We start from the raw sequence: 15953 nt of genomic DNA, 5'->3' as shown, positions 1-15953 counted from the left end.
GCATGGCCCATGCATGGTGCATGTGCACTAAGGGGGATGAGGGTTCGACTCCGTCAGTGCAGGTGGTTTGGGTCAGGTGCCGCCTGGAGATGAGAAGCATGGGTAGCTGAGGCTGGAGACCTGGCGGAGGAAGCCAGCCAGGCTTGAGCACCATCTTCCTGTCCCGAGTGCCTGGGAATCTCACCCAGGCAGGCCCTTCTGTGGAAACATCAGCCCAGGAGAGGAGGATCAGCAGAACTGGCACCTTCCTTCTGTGCTTCTTGACTGGAGCCCACCTTTCCCAGGTGATCCGACTCGGGGCTTGTTCAGAGAAACTTCGGGAACCAGGTGTCCTGGTGGGGAAAGGGTGGCTGGGTCTGATAGTGGGAGAAAGCACCAATGGTAACATGCGTGGGGGAGGACGCTGTAGGCACCCACAGCAGATGGGGAGAGAGAAGGTGGTGGGGCCTCTGAGAGATGTGCTGGGCCCCTGTGCCAGGAGCTGGGCTGGGTGTTTACATTGGTAAGTTTTAAGATGAGCCGGCCTGGATGAGAGAGAAGGTGGGCGGGAGAGTGAAAGGCCAGAGCTTCTTTAGCGGGCTTCATGGCATTCACAGTGACCTCTGGGGGCAATGGACACTTCTGTAAGTCTGCAGCTACTGCCCCACCCTGAAATGGATTCCTGCCTGGGGACATCTGAGATTCCTGCCTGGGGACATCTGGGAGAACGTGGCAGACTTCAGTCAACCTGCTCCTCTCCTCACCCTTGCCTGCCTTATCCCTGTGTCCCTATCTTCTCTTGAAGAACTCCCACCAGCCCCTTCATTGTACTGGTGGGGGAAACTGAGACCCAGAGAAGGAAAGGGACTTGCCTGCAGCCACACAGTCATATAGAGGCAGAAGCAGGACATCCAGCCAATTGCCCTTCCAGCTCATAACCCTGTTCCCCTCCCCTTGCCCTTCCAGACTGTGCCAGCTGATTCCCGTTCTCACTGAAGGAGATGAGGGAACCTCAGGTGACACACTGCACCAGGCCTTGATAGCCCTTCTCTCATTCAATTCCATTGTTCCCTTGGAGCAAAGACTTGCTGCTATTTTACAATGAAAGACTCACTGAAGATGCATTTGCTTCCAAGTAACAGAATTCCTTACTAGATGTGCTTTTTCTTGCAAAATGAGTCTGGGTATAGTTTCTTGCAGAGGCTCACCATCTTCTCGAGGGCCCAGCTGTTCCCACTCTCCCGCCTGCCATTGATTGCCACCTTCTCAGCCTCTGGGTCTCCTGCCTTTTGATGACAAGATAGCTGCCTAAGCTCCAAGAATCACATCTCACACCACGGTATTCAAAGATAAGAAACGGGAAGCCCTCCCCCACTTCCCGCTCTCGTCTCTCTTTTTAATCAGGTCTTATGTTTTCAGCCACCACAGCTGGAGGCAGGTAGGCTGAGATGAGAAAATGGAGATCTAGGCAAGAGTGAGCCCAGCTCCCTTTGGCCATTTCTGCCATCACCTGCATGTGGCAGCCAGAGATAGGGTTTGAATCAGGTTCTTGGGTTACCTGGCCTGACACTGGTGCTTTCTCCCCTGCTTCAGGCTGATTTTTGTCACAGTGTGCTGCCATGTAGAGAATGGTTCTGACTGCCTGGGTCACTGCTCATCACCCAGGTGCAGATGGTCCAGAACTGACCCCTCCCTGCAGAGGAGCCAGGCTAGCCTCACTCTCCAGCCCTGGGGTCCTGGCCTCCCCAGGCCCTTTCAAGAAAAGCAGCCTTCAGCTTCCCAGATCTGCTCCAGGCTATGACCAAACCCACAAACTAAGACTGACTATTGGGTTACAAAAGTCACCTCCACCATAAAGAGGAAAGGAGCTCTGTACTAGTTAGGGTATTTTAAGCTGTAAGGGACAGAAACCCAACTTGACCTTGCTTAAAAACAAAGGGAATTCATTAGTTTATGGAACTGAATGACCTTAGGGTACTGAATTCAGGTCCAGTTTGATCCATGGTGCAAATGATATTCCCAGGAAACAATTACATACACCCCCTACCCTCTCCTTTTCAGCTCTGCTTCTGTAGTTAACTCTGTTCCCAGACCCATGTGGTTGCAAGGTGCTTGTCCACACACAGCTCTGGCTCCTACATTCTCTCCTGTTCATTACTGAAGGGAAAGAACCAACAGTTGTTGTCCACTGTTTCACATGAATCCCCAGGGCTCCCCTAATTAGCTCTGACTGATCTGAGTCACAAGTCTATCCTTAGCTAAGAGCAGTGGGGTCTTAGCAATGACTGGTGGGAACCGGGAGTGATAACTGGTGGGATCTTGGTGCAATGACTGGTGGGAGCTGAGAATTATGACCAATGGGAGCTGAGGGAGATGACCAGTGGGATCTTGGAGTGGTGACCAATGGGACCTGGGAATGATGACAGGTGGAGCTTTTGTTTTAGTGGCTGGGGAAACCTCACTGAGGAGTCGGTGTTTACAGAGCCCCAAAGGCCATGCCTGGCTTATTAGAAAACAAGGCACAAAGAGAAGGTGTCCAGAGCAGGAGAGATCCTGCCAGAGAAGTCCTGCTGGGGTTGGGTGGGGCAGGGACAGGAGAGCTCTGTGGGGGAGGTGGCATTTGTGGAGGTCCTCGAAGAATTGGTAAGCCAGGACACGTGGGAATGAATGGAACCACACTGCTGGAGGAGGGCGTGGCAGGAGTGACAGATCCCTTCGAGGTGGGAAAGTCCTCCTGGCCTGTGTCGGGGACATCAGGTTCTTCCCAGGGGAGGTGAGAGGGAGCAGTGGAATTGAGATGCCCTTCAGAATGCTGTGGAGGGTGACAGAACTTCCTGGTCACAGGAGCACCATGTGGTAGGGCCCATAGGGGGGTCACCATCCGACCTCTCTCCCGCAGAACCCTTGCTCCTCTGGGAAGTTCACTCCCTGGACCCCTGGGCAGCCTCAAGAGTCTGGGATGGCCCAGGAGGCCACTTTCAATAGGATCTATTTGGTATTACGAATCAAGAAATTTTCCAGAGCCAAGTTTCTCCCTAGGCCCCTCCCAGGCCTAAGAACCCCACCCTGGCAATTCTGGGCTCTGGGCAGTACCTGGTACATTGTTGGCACTTCCTGGGGGACCTGTCAGAAAGAGATTGATTTTCTACCTCCAGTGGTGTGGAAAATCCTTCCTGCTGCTCCAGGCAGGTTTGGGGCTGGGCTAGGGGACAAAGAAGCAGATTGAAAACAGCCACCCCCACCCATTGCAGGAATCCCCACTGCAGACCCCGGCTGCTGCTCCCACACACTCCCAGGACAGGGAGCTCATCACCCCTGCAGCTCCCTCCAACTAGGGTCCCAGTTTTGCCTCCCACTCACCCTGCCCTGAGATAGGCCTGAAGAGTGTAGGGGGCAGTAACCAGGGCAGAAACTGCCTTCTCTAGCTCCAGCTTCTTCAGTTTGGGGTCTTTAGCCCCCTCCTCTACACATGCTCTATCTGTTTCTGTCTATCTGCTGTGGTATAGGCCAGTTCTGGAAATCACATAGCAAGACAGTATCCTTCCTTATTGAGGGCCATAGACCTCAGTTAATATGGCCTCAGATGGTTGGCTTTTTAGTAGCCTCTTAGTTCATGTTGAACTGTAGTCATCTAAAGCTTTAAATTGTTCTGTGTCTCCCATCTTAGCTTTTGCAGGGGTGATGCCAAATAGCATGCAGCAGGAGTTTAGTATAAAAGGAAAGAGCAAGTGAATGAATGTTTCACATAGGAAAAGATACTCTAGGTCCTTCTTTGCCTTGTACCTAGTCAGCACTTTTTCCATGCCCAGCAAGTCTCTGCCAGAGGCTGGGAGATGGAGGCTCTGGTCTCTTAAGCACGTGGGGTGCTCCAGAGCAGAGGCTGAGATGGAGTTCCAGGTTCAAGCTGTTTATTAGGGATGGGGGCGGGGGGGGGAGAGGAGAGGAGCAGGACTGGGCAGAAGTGGAGCTGGATGCTGGCCAGGCAGTGCTTTGTTGGGAACTCTGGAGCAAGTACAAGTACTGCCCATCAGAGTGGCCAGACTTTGAGACCCCTGCCTCTCTCTGTCCCGGCTGCAAGCTGGGGGAAAGGCTGCAGTTCTTTGCCGCGGGGACAGACCCTGAAGGAGCTGACCATGGGATGATGTGTGCTGATTCCACCCTAGTTCTGAGTGTGCTGGCGCTGGCTCCTGTGGGCTTGCAAGACCAGATGTGAAACATTCATGGACTTGCGAGCTGAACCTCTGGTAGCTTAAAATCAAGGCCCCTCCCCCCCTTTTTTTGAGAGCTGAATTACAAGCACACCACTACCTGTAGCTATGAAGAAAGACTCCTGTTGAAGGGGGGTCTGGGTAGTATATCTCCGTGTCCACCACAAAGAGCTGTTGGCCTGATGAGGAATGCTGATAGGCGGACAGTCGTCGCAGGGTGAAAAGTACTCAACAGCCCAGGACAGCTATGGAAACCATGAGGGAGTCACTGCCCTGGCAATCAGGGAAGGCTTTGTGGAGGAGGTGACTTTTTCTGACATGGTAGAATATTCAAAAGATACAAAAGGCAATCAATCCCATGAAAAATAAGACTCCCATCCACCTGGTCATCCTGTCCACTTCAGGTCTTCCACCCAGAGGCAGCCACTGTTGCCAACTTCTCAAGTATTCTTCCAGAGATATTATTCTGTGCTCTTGTGAACACACATACACAAGTCTTTTCTTTCTCACACAAATGTCCTGTGTCATGTTCTGCACCTTGCTTTCTTCTGTTAGCCATGTATCTTGTAGATCAGTCCTCATTAGTAAGTAAAGAGCTGCCTCATTCTAACAGCCGCAGGACGTCCCAGTTTATAGATTCACCTCAGTTACATAACTAGGCCCCACTGGTGGATCTTTAGATTCTTTAGGCCTTTTGGTACCTCAGCTACTGCCCCTGTGAGGCTCTTTGTCATTTTGCACAGGCACGAGTCTCCCCGGAGGGTACATATTCCATAGTGGAATTGCTGGGTGGAGCATCTGTAATGACAGCAAATATTGGCCTTCCAGGTAAGGAATAGCAGGTTCAAGGCCAAGAGGTGGACATGGAAGAAAGAGCATGCGACTGGGAATCAAGAGGACAGGGCTCATTCTGGGCTCTGCCATGGAGGGGTGGGGTGGAGCCCCTGCAGTTGTGGCTAGTATTATGGGCACGTTCAGACTAGGAAGGTAAGGGGAGTTTACAAAGAGAGTGCCGTCCAACAGCTTATGAATGGGTGGATGGATTGTGGCATATCCGTCCAATGGAATATTATTCAGCCAAGAAAAGGAATGAAGCCATGAAAAGGAAGGAAAGGAACTAGGCACACAAAAGGCCACATCCGTATGGTTCCATTTATATGAAATGCCTAGAGTAGGCAGGTAAATAAAGACAGAAGGCAGATTAGTGTTTGCCTGGAACTGAGAGGAGGGAGAAAAGGGGAGTGACTACTAGTGGATATGGAGTTTCTTTTAGGGGAATGAAAATGTTCTAAAATTAGAATTGATGATTACACAACTCTGAATATACTAAAACCCACTGAATTGTACACTTGAAGTTAGTGAATTATATGGTGTGTTAATTATATTATAAGAAAGCTGTGTTTGTGTAAGAGGGATTGCTAACAAAACAGAGGACAATGTTGAAGGAACTGAAAGGGATGGTGGCACCCTGGCTCTGTCCACAGTGAGGAGCATTACTTCTTAAGCCTGAAGTCCAGGAGGCTGGACTTCTGGAACCCTGGGGCTGTCCTGAGAGGACTTCCAAGCAGGAGCTGTGACCTTTGATAGGGGACATAGCCATCCTGTGGGGCCAGCATCGAGGAGCAGGAGGAGTAGTGGCCAGGACTTTCCTCCTGCCCTCTCAGCTCCCCCCAGTGCCTTCTATCTGCCAGACCCACCTGGAAGCCACACGGGTGCATTTAGGTCATCCCACAACCCAAATGCCCGGGGCCCAATCAGTCACCTATAGGAACGGGCAGGGTGCTGGAGCTAAAAAGCGCATTGGTGAGCCCTGCAGTCTCACCTGGGGCCTGGAGCGGGAGGGGGAAGTGCGGGGAGTGGTCTGGAGAAACATGAGGAGGTCTTGCATACTCTGAACTTGGGTCCTGTCCTTTCTCCAAGCCTCAGTTTTTTTCACCTGTGAAATGGGATGAAAATGCTCATCTCTCAGGAGGTGTAAGAAAATCCAGTTCTGTTAGAGCTCTGAAAACACTTTGTGTAGGTTAAAGAGAACATGGATAGAAGGCTAAGATTGCCAGAGAGAGTCAGAGTGGCCTTGGAAATCAACTAGTTCAAACTCATGAGTTCAAATGGGGAAACCAAGGCCCAGGGAAAGCACCTAAGTCTCAGCTCCAGAAACAATTCCTACATACAGCTTCTCTGCTGAGATCTTGTTTTTAATAGACTTTATTTTTCAGAGCAATTGTAGGTTCTCAGCAAAACTGAGCAGAAGGTGCAGAGAGCTCCTGTATGTCCCCTGCCCCACGTGCATACTGCACGCTCTCTGTGCGGGTGGAACATGTGCAACCAGTGTCAGATCTTTTTAAAGTCATAAATTCTGCTCCACTGCCTTCCCTGTCCACTCACAATACAATCTCATCTCCTGGCCCAGGGAGACAGGACGACTAACTGTCATGTGGTGGCCTAGACAGGATTGTGGAACAGAAAAGGGGCATGAGGTATAAACCAGAGAAGCCTGAATAAGTATTGACTTCGGTTAATAATAATGTATTAATATTAACTCATGAATTATAACATTCACCACACTAATGTAAGATGTTAAGGTGTATGGAAACTCTTCACAATTTTTCTATAAATATAAAACTGTTTTAAAAAATAAAGCTTGTTTTAAAAACACTGAATAAGAAAAAATCCCCCCTCCGTGGCACAGTCCGTGGAGCCTGGGCGAGGCCTCCGCCTGCGCCGCCCCCGCACCGGCCTGTGGCCACGCGCCGGTAACAGCATGCCGCCCGCAGCAGCCGCAGGCCTTCCCCTGAGTCCCCAAGTGGAGCGGCAGTGAGACCTGGGCCTGTGCTGCCACGTGGCGCCCTCTCGCTGCCTCCCTCTGCTCAGGCCACCTCGGGGCGGCTGCCCTCTCATCAGGGGCACGCAGCCTGCCCCCGTCCTCACTCTCCAGCCCCTACTCCTGTTCCAGTCTCTTCTCCTCACTTATTTTATTATTTGAACCAGTTACCTGTCCCCCTCTACCCCACAGAATGGCAGCAGCTCTGTCCCTCTTTCCTCTGCTGAGTCCCCAATCCTCACCTGATGCCAGTCCATAGTAAGTGCTCAGTTTGTCCCCTAAGTTCCTGTGAAGGTCAGTCCCCAGACCTGTACTAACTGACCAGCAGTGACAGGTGCGAGTGAGTGGGGCTTGTGGCTGGAACGGGGGCACAGCCCCTCATTGTGTCACTTGGGGCCTGGTGGTTTTCAGGCCCCAAACCCCATGGAGGTGACAGGCAGAAGAGCTAGGTGTGTGCGAAGCCTGCTGAGACCAGACTTCTGGCCTTGCGGATGTATTTTCTCATTTCTTTCTTTTTGCACCGAGGCATTTCTGCATCACAGGATGGTAAAATGGTAGACCTCGGCAGTCTTATGGCACTGGTCTTTAAGCTGGACCCAGGAGTGCAGCCAGGGGCATAAAATATTGACAAGGATTCATACCAGCAGTTCCAAGCCCCTCCTTCTCCACCAGGCTTCCTCCCCTGGGTCCTCCGACTTCCCCCCACCCAGCAGCACAGGGTGGGTGCTCAGGTGGTTGCTGGGGCTGGGCATGCAGTTGTGGGAGAGCTGGAGTGCACCCTGTTGGCGAATTTACCTCTGGGCATTTCCTAAGAGAAACTACTATGTGCCAGGAACTGGAGTCACATCATCTAGAGCCTGCAAAGCCTTCCACTGCTCTGTCCCTATTTCCTTTGCTGAGTCCCCAATCCTTGCATGATGCCAGCACATAGTAGGTGCTCAGTTTCACAATCTAGACTCTTCAAGCGTAAAGGAATCAATCCCTGGAAGTCCTCTTGGGCAGTTCAGAAGCTGGTAGGCAGCCTGGCCTCGGGGGGTGGGGAAAGATTGTGCAAAGAATGCAGCGTTGTCCCAGACACACTTCCTCTGCTGCTGTCCCCTGCCTCAGGAAGGGGCTTGCTGCCTGTCTGTAATTTCCATCTGGGTGACCAGTCCTGGCCGGGAGGGCTGTGATTAAGCTCAGCTTAATTTGGACATAATGTGATCGCTGAGACTCTCAAGACGCAGGGTTTGCAGGGTTAACAGGCTGGTGTCATCTGATTAGGTGCCCACACAGATACCACCACAGCCTGAGACAGCCACAGAGGAAGAGGGAGGCCGTGCGGGGACATGTGCACCCAGCCGGGCCCAGGAGCCTGGCCTTTCGCACTGGGGCTCAATGCCCAGCGTCCATCTCAATGAAAACATTTGGTGTCACACAGGGGCGAATACAGCCCCTTGGGTTCTCACTAAAACCTACCTTCCAGTGACTTTTTTTAAACCAACTTTATTGAGATATAATTCACATAATATACAGTGCACTCATTTAAAGTGTGCAGTTCAACACTTTAAAGAATATTCTCAGGTATGTGCAACCATCCCCACAATCAGTTTTAGAATCTTTTCATTACCTCAAAAAGAAGCCTGTACCCTTTAGCAGTCACTCCCCATTTCCCCTTCCTGCTCCCAGCCCATAGTCCACCGTCTGTCTCTGTAGATTCGCCTCTTCTGGACACCCCATACGAACGCAGTCATGTCATACGTGACCTTCTCCGACTGGCTTCTCTCACTTAGCGCATGTTTTCAAGGTCCATCTGTGTAGTAGCAGGTGTCAGTACTTCATTCTTTTTTATGGCTGAATAATATTCCATTTATGGATAGATCACATTTTATCTACTCCTTGGTTGATGGACATTGTGGTTTTGATGTGTATTCCCTGATGATTAGTGATGTTGAGGATCTTTCCACATGCTTACTGGCCATCATATCCATTGCATTCTTGTAAACTGCAAGATATAGCTTACATGGGAAAAAATAGCACAGAGACCATCTGTGTTTATTTAAAAGAATAATTATAAACACCCATACGTAGGAACGGGACACTGCCAGAACCCCCGAAGCCTCCTGGGTGACCCTGACCAACGCAGCCCCTGCCTCGGCTGCAGGGACAAGCACCACCTCAGTATTTGTGCTCCTCGTCTCTACTTTCCATGCCCCCTCTGTGCCCTCAACACCACAGTCCAGTTTTGCCAACTTTTGAACGTGATACAGGTGAAACAGTTCTGTGGAAGTCTTTCATTGCTTCCTTCCCTCCCTGCTGTGTTTCTGAGGTTGACTTCTGTTCGGGTGGCTTGCTGTAGCTGTTCACTGTCACTGCCCCACTGTGTCCTGTGGCATATGTAGGCCCCAGCTCATCCTTTCTTCCATGGCAGAGGGATGTGTGGACGGTGCCCCGCCTGGAGTTACCATGAAAGCTGCTGCTCTGAGCATCCTGGAGCCTCTTCCTTTGCTCATAGCAGGTTTCTCTAGGCTCTTCCTTTGCTCACAGCAGGTTCCTCTAGGCTCTTCCCCTGCACACAGCAGGTTCCTCTAGGCTCTTCCTTTGCTCACAGCAGGTTCCTCTAGGTTCTTCCCCTGCACACAGCAGGTTTCTCTAGGCTCTTCCCCTGCACACAGTAGGTTTCTCTAGGCTCTTCCTTTGCTCACAGCAGGTTCCTCTAGGCTCTTCCCCTGCACACAGCAGGTTCCTCTAGGCTCTTCCTTTGCTCACAGCAGGTTCCTCTAGGCTCTTCCCCTGCACACAGCAGATTCCTCTAGGCTCTTCCCCTGCACAGAGCAGGTTCCTCTAGGCTCTTCCCCTGCACAGAGCAGGTTCCTCTAGGCTCTTCCCCTGCACACAGCAGGTTCCTCTAGGCTCTTCCCCTGCACACAGCAGGTTTCTCTAGGCTCTTCCTCTGCACACAGCAGGTTCCTCTAGGCTCTACAGCATGCAAGCAGCTCGGACGCCTGTGCCTCTGCAGCTTTCTCAGACATAATGTGTTTGCACTCCTGCCACCAGTGTGGGTGAGTTCCAGGGGCTCCACAGCCTTGCCCACACTCAGTAGCGTCGGGAAACATTCCGAACGTCCCCCCTCCTCGCTATGTCGAAGTCTCTTGCTGCACTAAAATCTCAGTGCACCAGGCTGTCATGCCTCAGGAACACCTGCCTAACCCTGCCCCCTACACCCATCACACCTCCGAGCCTCGCTCTTTTCCCAGCTTTTCAGGCCAAGGCAGACAGGCAGCTGGCCACCGGGGAGCTCTCTTCTCATTGACGACCAAAGGGGACATCTGTGTTATTTGGGTGGCTACTCATCCGTAGCAGCTCCACGTGCGTGAAGGTCCTGTGAGGGTGCTGGCACATAGCATGTGCTCTGTCACATTAGGTGTCCTGATACCAGAGACTCAACCAGCCAAGGTCTCTGAGTTTCCTGAACCCAAAAGAAAAACAAAAGCTGAACCCCGCCCGTGAGGCGGGGAGTGGGCCGGGAGGGCGGGGTCGTGCGTGCAGTGACTGTGCTGTGCTCCTTCCTGCCCGCCCCGCAGATCCTGGAGGAGAACATGAAGCTGGAGTGCAAGTGCCACGGCGTGTCGGGCTCCTGCACCACCAAGACCTGCTGGACCACGCTGCCCCAGTTCCGCGAGCTGGGCTACGTGCTCAAGGGCAAGTACAACGAGGCGGTGCACGTGGAGCCCGTGCGGGCCAGCCGCAACAAGCGGCCCGCCTTCCTGAAGGTCAAGAAGCCGCTGTCCTACCGCAAGCCCATGGACACCGACCTGGTGTACATCGAGAAGTCGCCCAACTACTGCGAGGAGGACCCCGTGACGGGCAGCGTGGGCACGCAGGGCCGCGCCTGCAACAAGACGGCGCCCCAGGCCAGCGGCTGTGACCTCATGTGCTGTGGCCGTGGCTACAACACGCACCAGTACGCCCGCGTGTGGCAGTGCAACTGCAAGTTCCACTGGTGCTGCTACGTGAAGTGCAACACCTGCAGCGAGCACACTGAGGTGTACACGTGCAAATGAGCCCCAGGCGCCCTGCGGGCCGGGGGCCCGCTGCGGGGAGGCCGTGTCCCCCTGCCCTCGCCCTGGCAGGTCACTTCCCAGATCCTCCTAGGGAGCTGCAGGGGCGCGGAGCTTGTCTTTTCTGCTACACAGGCACCTGCAAGGGTTCCTCAGACGCCTGTGGGCAAGGGCCCTCCGCAGGCCTGAGGATTCCAGCTGCCCCCTCCCCCCGGGCCTGCTCACCCGACCTGGACACTGCCTGGGGCTCCTTGGCTCAGCCGAGCCTTTCGCAGCAGGAACCCTGGATCCTTGGGCCTCATCATAGCAATATTTAACAATTTATTCTGATTTTTTAAAATAATATTAATTTATTTAATTAAAAAGAATCCTTCCGCCTGGTCAGGATCCGTATTCTGCAAAGCAGACTGTTTGCTTTCTTTGCAGGAAGATTTTGTCGCTAGGACAAGGAGCCAACTAGAAACGTACGTAATTATTCTTCATGCAAATATTTCAACTAGCTGACTCTGCAAGTGCCCTCTGCACTGGGTGGTTAAGGTCAGAGCAGATGTCCTTTATACATATATAGATATATATACACACTTTTTTTTTGCTGTTTGCTGCTACTTACCCAGAAATTTAAGCTGGCCTAAGTTTGGAAATGTTTTTCAGAATGTGTTCCCCACCCCTAGTCCTCCCCAACTTGAACTTCACCATCAGAAATCCAGTTTGGAATATATGGAAAGAGGAAAGATAATAATAAAAACTCCCAGCAGTTTTCATATTTTGGAAAGTGAGCCACTGGATAAGAGAATATTTTGTAAAAGACTATTTTTATATGAATACTTTATTTATATTGAATCTGGCAATATCATCCCATGGCCTGTGCTTCTTCTTAGTCCCAGGACTTGCTCTGGGGTAAGGAGGGGCAAGGCCTGGGTGTCGCGTCAGATCCCACGAGGACCCTCACATGACTGGGTTTTCAAGTTCTCTTGGCCAAATGTGCAAAAGCAGCCAGTGGATGCCTGGGCTGTGGTATCATCATGTTACCTGGAAAAGGAATTAGATCCCCAGCCTCAACCTATTAAGCTCAGGCCTTTAGAGCAAGGTCACTGAGTGGTGACCTCATGATGAGCCACGTGGTGGGCAGGTCTGTGCCCTCAGCACTGTGTGATGATCACAGGGACTCGGTCATTGTCACTTGGCAGGAGCCAGTTCAGGGAGCCTGTCCTTCACTAGGATGCCCCCCATTGCTGTGCTTCCTGGGGGACAGGGGTGAGGCACAGTCCTCGGTTATAAGGGAAAAAAGCTGGGGTGAGGGGTCCCATGAGCTGCTGGGCTTTCTGGATATTACAGTCCTAGGGCAGATGGAGAGGGAGAGGTATAGGTGAGGCCTCTCCGCTCTGGGTCCACCTTCTTCTAGCGCCTCGCTACTTAGAAAGCTGTCCTCCAGGAGGCGGTGGATGTTCTGTGTGTGTGTGTGTGTGTGTGTGTGTGTGTGTGTGAGACTATAGGGAGTCTTGGGGTAGTCATGTGACTTGTGCTTTCAAGTACCTCTTGTGTGCTCCTGTGTGTACCCAACTATATGTTTCTCTCCATCAGTGTGCCTGAAAGATTCGGGTGGTGTGTGGACGTGGATGTGTGCTGTGCACCTCTGCTTGTGGTGTTTAGTCAGACCTTTGGCAATTGTGTTGCGCCACTAAGAGATGGCACCTCTGAACTCTATGCCCACAGACACTGGTTAAACCCAGGTATCTCTGAGATCACAGCCCCATTGCCCCATGCACTGGGAGCCTCTCCGTGTCTAGGCTATATGGGACACTCCAATGTCAGCACTGGGCCTGGATCCCAGCACAGACAAATAAACTGGCTGGACAGTTGGTTGGCTTCTTCCCTTGGACCATTTTTTTCTTCTTTACTTGGGTGTCAGGATGGATAGGAGTGAAGGAATGAGGATGGGTGGGTAGGTGGATGGTGGATAGGTGGATGGACACGTGGGTGGGTGGATGGGTGGGTAATGGATGGATGGGTGGATGGGTGGATGGATGGGTGAATAGATGGGTGGATAATGGATGGGTGTATGGATGGGTAGATGGATGAATGAATAGACAGATGGATAACTGATGGATAGATGGGTGGGTGGGTGGATGGGTAGATGAATAGATGAGTGGATAATGGATGCATGGGTGGATGGATGAATAGATGGGTGGATAATGGATGGATGGGTGGATGAGTAGATGGGCTGATGGGTAGATGAATGGGTAGTGGACCAGTAGGTGGGTGGGCCAATGGTTAAGGGAAGAGAAAATGCAAAAGTTTCTTGAAGTTCCCTATGTCATAGTTTATCTCTGCCTTAGAAAACCTACAGTGTCTACTGTGAGCAAAGAGGCCTCAAACACCTGAGAATGATGGAGATTCTGATCATGTCCCAGATGTCATCACATAAAGGTGGTATCAGAAGCCACACCATGCCTTGTCTTACTGTTCAGATGAGGAATGGGCCTGGCCGGGGGGCAGCTGGGTTTGTGAGAGAAAGGCCAGGTCAGCTGCCAGCCTATCACTTCGCTCCTTAGCACACTGTTAGTTTCCACCTAGGGGCCTGCCCTCCCTCCGAGGTGCCCAGCTCAGCTGTGCTCCAAACCCCAGTTTCTCCATCTGTAAAGTGGGATAAAAATACCTACCTCCCAGGGCTGTGATGAGCGTTCCCCCAGCAATGATTGTATGGCAGTGTGAGTTTCAAAGCAATGGATGGATGCTAAATATTATCATTATTTATTATTATTGTTACTACTATTACTATTCTCTCCATAATGATAAGATTCTTCAAAATAGCTTATGATAATAAATATTTCTCTCTGTGTTAGGCAGAGGTATTTCCCCATCTTTGCTTTATTCCTAAAGTGGCTTTTCAATAAAACTACTATTAAAAAAGCAAAAATCTTAAGAGGCTGAAACAAAAAATCAGAAAGTCCAGGACTAGAATGTGGAAACCTCAGGGCCTAGGCGGATACCGATGGTGAGGAGTGAGCTGCTCAACACAAGCCCATTGTAGCTGCAGGAGACCGTGGGCCTCCGCATAGCTAGGCCCTCCGATTTTTTTAAATCCTTACCCGAGGATATGTTTTTATTGATTTTTAGAGAGAGGGGAGAGACAGAGAGACAGAGACATCGATGCAAGACAGAAACATTGATGCCCCTGTACATGCCTTGACCAGGAGTTGAACCTGCAACCTAGGTATGTGCCCTGACCAGGAATCGAACCCACAACCTTTTGGTTCACGGAATGATGCTCCTACCAAGCAAGCCACTTGGCGAGCATATCTCCTACTTTTTGATATGTTAACAAACACCGTGAGGATGAGCAAAACAGGACTGCAAGCTGAACTTGGCCTGGTGCCACCATGTGCAGCTTCTGACTTGGCCCCAATCTCATTGTAGAGATGGAGAAACTGAGGTTCAGAGAGGGGCGGGGCTTCACGCAAGGCGGCATAGCAAGCCCAGCAGAGGGAAGAGCAAACAGGACTTGTGCCTCCTGGAAAGGCACACGTGCATCCCTGAGGCAACAGGACAGTGCGGGGGCGGAGGGATGAAATTCCTGCTTGTTCCGACTACACACAAGGTGGGCCAAAGTAGGGTTACAGTCATGAGTACGCAAAGCACAGAATTTATTTTTGTATTATTATTTATTAATTATTGTATTATTTGTCATATGAACAACTATAAACCTACTTTTGCACCACCCTGTGTGTGTTCTCAAGTGTGTGTGCAAATGCACTCAACGTCCTTCTGGACTTAAGTTTAGAACCAGCTCAAGGCTCCACAGGGTGAAGGGCCTATGCCCTCAACTACTCTGCAAGGGGTGCCCTTGCAGCCAGCCTGGGGAACCCCAAAATCTCTCATTCTCCCACCCAAACCCCTTCAATCAAGGAAATCCCTTAGCGAGACCTGGGTCAGAGGAGTCCTGGGTTGACGCGTTTCTGCCTGAGTTGGAGCTGTCCCCTGCAGTCTTCAAGGAAAGTTTGTGACTTGTGTCCTGAGACCCTAGGAGGTCTCCCATTTCCACTTACATATGAGGACCAGTCTCAGGGAAGAGAAGGGACTTCCTCAAGACCTCACTCCCAGGAAGTAAGGAAACACAGGCTGTAGTCTGGGCTGTCTCACATCAGCCCATGGCACTTGGTCCTGAGCCTCTGCCACCTCTAACTGACACTGAAGGAAGATAGGACCATGGACCACACACAGCAGCCAAGCCTGACACAGGTTGTTACTGCCAACTGTCCCCCACCTTACTGAAAGCACCTGACAGGTCACCAAGACCCAACACTTCCCAGGGGCGTTGCGAAGCCACCTGCCTTCCTCACTGACTCCGGCCACTATTGTCTCACCTAGAAGAATGCCACCTACCCCCAGGCCTCCCTGCCTCACTCTTGCCCCATCAAGCCAACCTCTCAAGCTCTGTCTAGGCCCACCCACTTCCTGCCTACACCCAGATGTGGTTCCCCATTGTCCTGCAGTTAAAGAGCAAGTTCCTTAGTCAGCTGGCACTTGCCATGCTGTCAGCCTTGCCTCCACTTCTGTGCAAAGGTAACAATGTCATTTGTGAAGTTATAGCTCTGTGCCATGCAAGGTTCTAGCAATTTTCATCACTTCTCTCTTATCTTCACACCACCCTGTACATCTTGTACCTTTGCTGTGTCCTCTGCCAGGAACACCCACATTCCTTTCCTCCATCTGAAAGACTCCTGTTCCTCTGTGGAGCCTTCTGTGTTGCAAGAAAGATGGGACTTGGAGCCACCCATGTGCAGGTGCAGACTTGCTGCTATTGTCATCCTGAGCTGCTGGAATGGGAACCACAGTCTCCCTCACAGTATTCCAGAGTCACCTTCCACATAAATCACTGACCAGGCTCTATGACCAGGGCTTTCT

At 51.5% G+C, this 15953-nt stretch overlaps 1 protein-coding gene across 1 annotated transcript in view; it reads left to right on the top strand.

Annotated features, from left to right (window-relative positions):
* The window catches only part of WNT7A (Wnt family member 7A), a 61912-nt gene extending 50839 nt beyond the window's left edge, over nucleotides 1-11073 (top strand). The window contains exon 4 of the mRNA XM_087817848.1: nucleotides 10572-11073. Within this exon, the coding sequence (XP_087673974.1) occupies nucleotides 10572-11051 (480 nt within the window). The 3' untranslated portion in view covers nucleotides 11052-11073. The remainder of the gene's footprint in view (nucleotides 1-10571) is intronic.
* The last annotated feature ends 4880 nt before the right edge of the window (nucleotides 11074-15953 follow it).

The sequence above is a fragment of the Miniopterus natalensis genome, chromosome 6 (genome assembly GCF_054644295.1).
Source record: "Miniopterus natalensis isolate mMinNat1 chromosome 6, mMinNat1.hap1, whole genome shotgun sequence".
NCBI classification, from domain to species: Eukaryota; Metazoa; Chordata; class Mammalia; order Chiroptera; family Miniopteridae; genus Miniopterus; species Miniopterus natalensis.
The sequence above is the reverse complement of the archived record's forward strand: the minus strand, read 5'-3'. Positions and strand labels throughout refer to the sequence as shown.